Below are 9,666 nucleotides of genomic sequence, written 5' to 3' on the forward strand. Positions count from 1 at the left end.
GAATCCATAAAACTTTTAGAAAAAATGTTGAGAAAAACACTTTGATATTGGCCTTGGCAATGGTTTTTTGGATATGACACCAAAAACACAAGTAACTCCATCAAACTAAAAAGTCAAAAATCATAGAAACAGAAAGTAGTATGGTGGTTATCACAGAGCTGGAGGAAATGGGAGATGCTGGTCAAGGGTAAAAACTTCCAGTTATAAGATTAAGTTCAAGAATCTAATTTGTACAGCATGATGAAAATATAGCTAAAAATGATATATTGTATACTTGAATATTGCCAAGAGAACAGATTTTAAATAGTCTCACCACAAAAGAAGTCTTAATTATGTAACAGAACAGAGGTTTTTAGCTAATTTTATGGTGGTAATCATTTTGAATATGTTAATGTATCTAATCAACAAACTGTACAGCATAATCTTATAGTTCATATGTCAATGATATCTCAATAAAGCTGAAAACAATGATCAAATGCTGGAAATCAACTGCTGGCTGCATAAATCCAATTTCAGTCACAACAGTTGCATTACCTTCTCCTTTTCTTTGTGTCATTTCCATTTCTGTCTAGCTTATTAGGATACATGGATTATATTTAGGACATGTTCAGCCAATCTGGGATGAACTCATCTTCTACAAAGACTCTAATTCAAAATAAGTAACACTCACTGTTTTTCTAATTCTATTCCATTATAGTTGATTACAACATCCACCTTTTTAATCATATAATATTAATAGGTTATAAGAAATAGGATGTGGACAAATTGTTTTTAGGGCCACTATACAACCCATTACAGAAATATATTCTAGTTGACTCCATGGAAAATTCTATAATTACCTGACTCAAAGAAGGACAACCAGGGTTCTGTCTCTGGAAATCATGTCCATACATGACATCTTCATCTGGCAACACCACTGGTGACCCTGAGGAAAACCAGTCCCAGGACAAAACAACACATGCAGGACTGAATGAATTCCTACTCCCTGGTTTACGTACATTTCTTACCTATGAAGACCTTGTTATGAAAGATAACTCTCTTTGTTGTTTGGACATATTAGAGTTAGAGATTCTTTTTCTTATTAGAACTGAAGGCTTCCTCACTAATGGAATTCAAATATCTCACTTTTCAAACCACTGACACATTTCATAGATAATGAAACTGACTATAGTAGATACTTATGTTCCTCAATCTAATTCATTAATAAGTAGGTGTGGAAAAGGTAAGATCTCTTACTCCACTATAGACCTAACTCCAGGGTGCAAATCATATGGCCCCACCATGGATCAGGTGGAAGTTAGTCTCTAGATATGACCACAGCCTTGCTACAGTACTTCCTTTCCTAATAATTTTGGCAATATTCCTTATTCTGAGAGTGATGCAAAAAATTCATAAAAACTAGAACCCTTGCTTCAGGCTCTACTTCTATAGAAACTGAGCAAAGAAATTGAATTGAAGAATTGAAAATATGTGTCAAACAGCATATGGCTGAACAAAAAGCAAAATCTGGTGTCAACCCAAATTAAAGTTAACTTGGAAATTCTGCTGTTGGCTGTTTTAGAAGAATTTGTTAATGAAAGTATCAGACATTATGGCTCACCCAGGATTCCTAATCCCTTGCCTCGTTCTAGAAACTCAAGTCCAAAGTAGAGGGCACGATCACGGGAAAGAAGGTATCGTACTAATAAGTTTCCTCAAGGCTCTCTTCATGTCCTTGTTTCTCAGGCTGTAGATAAAAGGGTTCATCATCTGAGGAACTACAATGTACATAACTGAAGCCACTGCAGTCTTCCTGGGTGAGTCAGTAACCACAGAACTAATGTAAACTCCAAAAAGTGTCCCATAGAATAAGGACACAACTGCAAGGTGAGACCCACAGGTGGAAAAAGCTTTAAGCTTTGTCCCTGCTGATGGCATTCTCAAAACAAAAGGGACAATTTGAGTATAAGAAAAAATGATCCCAGAGAGGGGAACACCACAAAACAGGCTAGCCACGGTATATATCAAGATGTTATTCATGAGGGTATCGGAACAGGCCAGCTTGATGACCTGAGCAAGTTCACAGAAGAAGTGAGGGATTTCCAGGTCCTTGCAGAAGGACAGCCGCAATACCATCAGACTGAGGAGCAGGCCAAGCACTGTGCTGATGAAAAGTGAGAGTAGAATCAGCAGAACACAGAATCGGGGGATGATGAGGACCGTGTACCTCAGGGGGTGACAAATGGCCACATAGCGGTCATAGGCCATTGCCGCAAGGAGAAAATTTTCTAAACCAACAAAAACCAGGACAAAGCCAATCTGGGTCAGGCAGCCTATGTAAGTGATGTGCTGTATCTCTGCCTGGATGTTTACCAGCATCTTTGGGATCGCAGTTGTGCTTATACAGATGTCAGTAAAGGAAAGGTTTGAGAGGAAGAGGTACATGGGGGTATGGAGATGGGAGTCACAGGTAACAGCCAGAATGATGAGCAGGTTTCCTAAGACAGTGATCAGATACATTGCTAGGAACAGGCAGAACAAGAAGGGCTGCAGTTCTAGATCATCTGTCAATCCCAGGAGGAGGAATTCTGAAACGTCTGTTTGATTTCTGGGTTCCATGTTGTCGGTGAATCTGATGGGGAAATGGAGTGAAAAGAAAAGGAAATGAATGTTCCCCAGATGAGCAGCACCAGCATCAACTGAGAACTTGCTAGAAATGCAAATCCTTGGTGCCATTCCAGATGTACTGCTGATAACCTCTGGAGGTAAGGGCCAGCAATCTAAGTTTTAACATACCCTCCAGATGAATGCCATATATGCTAACACTTTGAAACTGTGCTTAAATAAAAAGAAAATTCTGTGCCTATTGTGAACCCAAAAGACGATGCAAGTCTGTCCCTTTGCTAATTTTTCTCTCCGTCAACATCTCTCATACTTCCTCTTCCCTCTACTCTCTTTATTGGCCATTATTTTGATTAGTCACCAACTCGGTATCACACCTGTGCCAAGTGTTAAGGCTGAAACAAAGAATAAGACACAGCGTTTCCTTCAGAAATATTTCTGAATATTTCTGAATATTGCCTCAAGCAAAAGAAAAATGAGAATGAAGTTATCCTCTCTCTTTTGTAATGCATGATGCCTAAACTTTGACCTGCCGCAGAATCATCTGAAGGGCTTGTCAAATTACAGGTGAGTTAGATCGTACTATCACTCCATTCATCCATGCGGACACTTAGGTAAAGTGAGGGTACCTCATGGACATGAAATACACAGTGTGTGGAAAAGACTAAGTCTGAGCTAAGATTATCTGACTGCTGAGTTGACTCTCTTAACCAATCATTGTCAATGTCGCTGGATAGTACAGAATTACCATTCCTAAACCAACACTCAGATTTTACAATTTTCCTTTAAAATTTTAATATTTTAATCTAGGACCATGCTCTAAATTTTCTCTCTTCCCTACAGTGTCATGTCCATCCCTATGCATGAAATATTGTATAGCAGGTCATGGCATCTATCCAAGGATACACTCTGCACCTGAGCAAATATTAGAAAATGTTGCCTGTAAACTAGAGCTCATAAGACTCCCTCATGAAATGTAACGCACCTGCATTAACAATTAATTCTAAGAGAAGGTGTGCAAATATCAATGACATTCTCCGTCTCATCCTAATGGGACCTCTTCCCCTAAGGTGATAGGAGGCATATGATTTTTTTTAAAAAAAGATAAATGAGAGAGAGAACAAAATGCATAGTCTTCTCAAAAGTCAAAGAAAATAGCAACAATTTTTTTTTTTTTTTTTTTTTTTTAAAGATTTATTTATTTATTGATTGATTACTATGTTGGGTCCTCGCTTCTGCGCTAGGGCTTCCCGTAGTTGCGGCGAGCGGGGGCCACCCCCCATCGCGGCGCGCGGGCCTCTCACCACCGCGGCCCCTCTTTGTATAGCAACAATTTTTGACCCTTGCAAGACAGAGAATTACAAGATAAGAAGACATATGATACTTACAAAATATTCAGGCATCCTACAGCACTGTCTCCGTAAAGCAGTGGTCCTCGTTCTCCTGGGGGGGGATGGAAGTGGGCATGACAGCCTTTATTATTTGCTGTATTACTTAGACTCAAGCACTCTGAACTGAATCCAGGACCAGCACTTCCTTTGAGAATAGGGAAAATGGTTCAATTGTATGAGAAGATTTGGTGTCCTCATTTGTATGATGGGAACTATCATAAAGCTGCATCGGGATGTTGCAATGATGAGAAATGAACAGAGACAGAGCAGACAGCATAGTACTCAACATACAGTGCATGTCATTCACAATTTGCATTCTTATGTGATTTCACTTTTCTCTATTGTTGCTATATTTAACCCCTCTTCATTATTTTTAATCACCAGGGAGTATTCCACTGCAAGTTACATCATGTTTTATTTCTCCATTCTGCTGTGTTGATTCCTTTTATCAATGTATTTTTTTGAACACATATATACCATAAAGCAATGCATGAGGGATACCACCACATTCAAGGTGATGTTGTCTCTAGGAAGGGGAGAACAACAACTGAGGGCATGCAAAAGGGAGGGCTTTTGTATGTGTGTATTATTTTGTTACTTTATTTTTTTAAAAAACCTGAAGTTGATATGATAGAGTGTCAACATTTGAAAATTCTAGAATAAGTTGAAGGATGGTTATATTTTTAAAATTTATTATACTATCTCTGCTGTTCTTATATTAAATACTTGGCAATTTTATAAAGAGAAACAGGTGTACTGGGATGACAGCTAGCTGTTTCTCTGTGTCTCTACTTTCTCCCCTGTAATTTCATAGCCCAAGTCCAGAGATAATGCAGACACACTTCTGTGCAGTGGTGTTTAAAGAAGCAGGAATGGGCATGAAGGGAAAGCTGACAAAACACCTTCCCCACAACCACAAGAAGAATTTAAGTAAGTGTCAGAAAATTTTATAACAGTCATCATGTTTGAGAAGGGGTAGATCTCTGCTCAGGAGGATAAATTTTTTTTCCATTTTTAGAGAAAATATTAGACCAGCAGACTGAGAACTGGGTGAGCATTGATACAAACAAACATGAGAATTTGTCACCAAGAAGACAATTTGTCTGGAGTCCCATGGGACACTGGGTTCTGATCATTTCATACATGTACTCTGCTCATTGCTTCCCATAGATGACTTTGGAGTAAAACGCCTCGTCTCATTACAAAAACATTATCTAACGTGCATTAATTTACCTGACTGGCATCAGTGTGAGATGAAACTTGAAATGACACCTGGATATTGAAGACAGATCTGTACTCAGAAAGGGCAGAGAGACCAAATGAGACAATGAAATTCTAGTTAAGGATTATCTCTGGAAGGTGTGCCTGTTTTGACTAGGCAAGAGCCGTTGAAATGTTGTCACAAGTTGATTCTTTAGAGTATCTCATTTTCCCCGGGGGGGTCAATATCCAAAGCTCCTCATTAGACATATATTATTAATGTCGTTCTGATCCTTGAGCAGTCAAATCATTAAAGACCAAAACTATAGAAGAAAGGAATTCATGATGACTGATCCCTGACTTGTGAGGAAAGGATACATTACCCATTCTCTTCACCTGTTCATGCTCGCCTGCATTTTACATACCTTGCACATATGTACACACACTTCTCTTCTAATGAACTCCTGGATCCTTTTATAAAATTACAAAAAAAGGCATCTCAAATTAATAATACCAGAAAGCCTGATTTCAATTTTTGTGTGAAAACATATTTTACATATTAGATACAAATAGTACATTTATGAATATAGTTAAGATATTATAAAATTCAGACACTTAGGGGCATTTCAGTTTTAGAGCCACTGAATGTTTCCTGTTCCTTAATTCCTGTTCTTTATATTTTATACAGCAGTATCCAATTTATTCCCTATGATCTATTGTGACTGTGCTCAATATAAACAGACATCATACTCTCTTTTTAGGCTTTCATAATCATGTTTTCCATTTTTCACACGATAGATTCAATGTACATTTTCCTTCACATTTAGGCAACTTTGGATTGAATTATGTTTTTTAATTTTAAAATTGTGTTGTGATAAAATACAATGTCACCTAAAGACACAGACCTACTAGAGAATGGACTTGAGGATATGGGGAGGGGGAGGGGTGAGATGTGACAGGGTGAGAGAGTGTCATGGACATATATACACTACCAACTGTAAAATAGATAGCTAGTGGGAAGCAGCCGCATAGCACAGGGAGATCAGCTCGGTGTTTTGTGACCACCTAGAGGGGTGGGATAGGGAGGGTGGGAGGGAGGGAGATGCAAGAGGGAAGAGATATGGGAACATATGTATATGTATAACTGATTCACTTTGTTATAAAGCAGAAACTAACACACCATTGTAAAGCAATTATACTTCAATAAAGATGTTTAAAAAAAAAAAAAATACAATGTCACCGAAAGCACTAGTGTGCAGTTTTGTCTATTATCTAGTAGATCTCATGAGATTTCATCCATAATTTAAGATGTGATGGTGCTCCATCTTAATATTCACTTAAAAACATTTTTCTTTAAAGACTTCAGTATTTTCATGTGTTCATCATTTATTTTCATTCTAACTTTTTCTGTATGAATTTTCTTATGCTATATATTTCTAGATATATTTTTAAAATAAACTTATGACAAGATGGCATTTTAATATCACTGAGGAACATCTTAACAGCAGTAAATTTCAAACACATGTATATTAGGTAAAATACACAAAGCCTTAGCTGGTTCAAAAAAAGGTTAAATTTTCCATGTAGCACCAAAAGATCTGACACTTAAAATGGTAGGTGGGCTGGAGTCAAGTGGCTCTGCTGATTTATGTCCTTAGGGAAGAGGATGCTGTTTCAGGTAATGAGGATTAAATAATGAATCTGGACTCCTGTCTTACACCAATGACAGACGTCAACTCAGAATAGATTAAAGAATTAAATGTAAGATCTGAAATGGAAAACTCCTGAACAAAACATAGGGGTTATGCTGTTTGACACTGGTGTAGGCAATAAATTTTTGGAAGTGACATCAAAAATAAAGGCAACAAAACAAAAATAAACAGGTAGACTGCTACAAGCTGAAAAGCTTTTGCATAGGAAAAGAAACAATTAAAAAAATGACCTTAATTTGACAAATTCCTCACCTTTCCCAAATTCATGTTGGCTGATTGTCTCACCCGGAGACACAAAGAGAATGATATGCTCTTCTCTCTGCTTATTTTAAAAAATACATATTTAAGTTGTAAGCCATGTTGACTTGATATACATGCTTAGTGAAATTATCATTGTGGTCAATATAATTATCATATCCATCTCCTCATATAGATACCATTTTTTTTTTATAAGAACACCTAAAACCTAAGCTGAGGCTAGTGCTCTGGCTATAATGACACCCTTGCTCAACTCCTTCCCCTACCCTGTTCTCTTTCTGACACTAAAATTCTCCTAAGAACATTGTCCACAAAGTCACTATAGAAATAACCCTGATCTTGGGTTCACCTGAGCTAGGCACCCTGCATACGTGATGGATTTGCTTTGTGTCTGGAGGTTCACTAGCATCTTGAGGACTGTGGTGGTGCTGAAACTGATGTTAGTGAAGGGCAGGTGGGAGAGGGAGAAGTACATGGGGGTGTGGAGGTGAGAGTCAGAACTGACGGCGAGGGTGATGAACAGGTTCCCAAGCACAGTGACCAGGTACATGGTCAGGAATAGACCAAAGAGGAGGGGCTGCAGTTCTGGATCCTCTGAGAGGCCCAAGAGGAGAACTTCTCCTGCACCTGTTTGGCTTTCTGATTCCATGTTGTGGATGAGTCTGCTGGGAAAAATACATGTGATAAGACACATAGCAGATGTACACAAATCACTTACTTTAGAAAACTGTGATATCTGTATTGTAAATTGAAGTGAATGGTCCTCATGTTTTTCTTTGCCTTGTGCCTTTCTCTCAGTCTCTCTCACTTCCTAAACCCTCTAATCTTTCTGTCCTTCTCTCTCCTACACTCAAAATTAATTTGAACTTTCCCACATTGTGCTAAACAATAGGAATAAAATAGGGAACAACATGTAAAATAGATAGCTAGTTGAAAGCAGTCGCATAGCACAGGGAGATCAGCTCGGTGCTTTGTGACCACCTAGAGGGGTGGGATAGGGAGGGCGGGAGGGAGACTCAAGAGGGAGGAGATACGGGGATATGTGTATATGTATAGCTGATTCACTTTGTTATAAAGCAGAAACTAACACACCATTGTAAAACAATTATACTTCAATAAAGATGTTAAAAAAAATAAAATAAAGTTAAAAAAAAATAGGGAACAACATATGGCTGATTCACTGAGAATTCTCCAAAGCTTCCAACCAGCAAGCAGGAAAACCCAAACCAAGCATATGAAATACGGGTTTACAGCAGAGTTTCTCAAACTGTGCCTTGCATTAGAATCAACTCAAGGATCTGTCGAAACCCAAATGTTTGGCTCCACACTCAGAATATGAGATTCAGAGGTTGGGCATGGGGCTGGAAATTTGCCTTTCTAACATATTCCCAAATGTTGCTGTGTTGGTCTGGGTTTTACTTTGACGACCACTCTTCTAGAGCACAGATCACTGTGTGCCTAGAAAATCAACTTGTTTACGTGTTGGAGCAGACCCAGCATAATTAAAGAGGAAAATGAGGGCCTGACTCATCAATGTTCTTCTAATGCTCTGGGAGTTCAAGTTCATGGCTCCATTCAAACTCATCATTTTCAATGGATCACCAAAATCTGTCCTTTTAATTCCCCATTTCCATTCCTGTCCCATTATAGGATTATTATCACAAACACGATCTATAATCATTGTAATAATAATAATGGTATTACCAGGTATCATAAAATTAAATGCAATAATAATTATTAACTGTTCACACTATCACTAACGCTTGCAATGCTCTACTGTCAGGCATAGTTTTCAGCACTTTTCTCATACTAATTAATTTCATTTTCTCTGCTGACCTATGAGTCAGGTGCTTCTAAAATCCTTCTATTTATGCTCACGGAAAGATAAAGTGAGGTGAAGATATGGATCCAAAGTACTTGACCCTCCAGTGGTAGGTGTTTAAGGGATTTGAACTCAGGTTTCCAGGCTTTGCAACTGAACTCATACCACCAGAATGCAACCTTAGAGAAGTAGAGATTTAGGTATCCTGAAGGGTTCATCAGATTCCATCAATTGCCTTTTAAAAACTTTAACCTGAATAAAGTTGCAAATTCTTGCCCTGATTTTGAAGGTCTTCTAATTTCTGACCGCAAAAGGAGTATCTAGAAATTACAGTATCAAAACAGGGCCCACACTCAGCACCTGAGATCAACATTAGAATATACTACTTGTATATGCTACTTGTAAATGTATATTCAAAAGCAACAATTCGTCAGTGTGTTCAAATTAGGATTCTGGGATGATGAAGATAAAATCTACCCCACCGTTGTCCATGCTGCTTGACAAGTGCATCACTACAGTACTAGGAAGAGGGAGAGAATGGCCAAGTTAGCCTTAAGACGGAAAAAGGAAACTGAGAAAGGTATGTCTGGATACCTGAAATGCCTTGACAATTGTGGGACTCTACAATTTTAATCAATAAAATCATCTTAGCAGACAGCCTGGTACCTGGCGAAGTACTTGT

At 38.2% G+C, this 9,666-nt stretch overlaps 1 protein-coding gene across 1 annotated transcript; it reads right to left on the reverse strand.

Moving 5' to 3' along the window:
- Positions 1-1,659: 1,659 nt before the first annotated feature.
- On the reverse strand, positions 1,660-7,811 carry LOC118892613 (olfactory receptor 7G2-like). Its single transcript, XM_036847355.1, has 2 exons — positions 7,512-7,811; positions 1,660-2,298 (listed from the first exon to the last, which is right to left on the reverse strand). Exons 1-2 carry the CDS (start codon positions 7,809-7,811, stop codon positions 1,660-1,662), a joined length of 939 nt encoding a protein of 312 aa, XP_036703250.1.
- Between the last annotated feature and the right edge of the window lie 1,855 nt (positions 7,812-9,666).

This window comes from Balaenoptera musculus, chromosome 3 (assembly GCF_009873245.2).
Source record: "Balaenoptera musculus isolate JJ_BM4_2016_0621 chromosome 3, mBalMus1.pri.v3, whole genome shotgun sequence".
In the NCBI taxonomy this organism is placed as follows: Eukaryota; Metazoa; Chordata; class Mammalia; order Artiodactyla; family Balaenopteridae; genus Balaenoptera; species Balaenoptera musculus.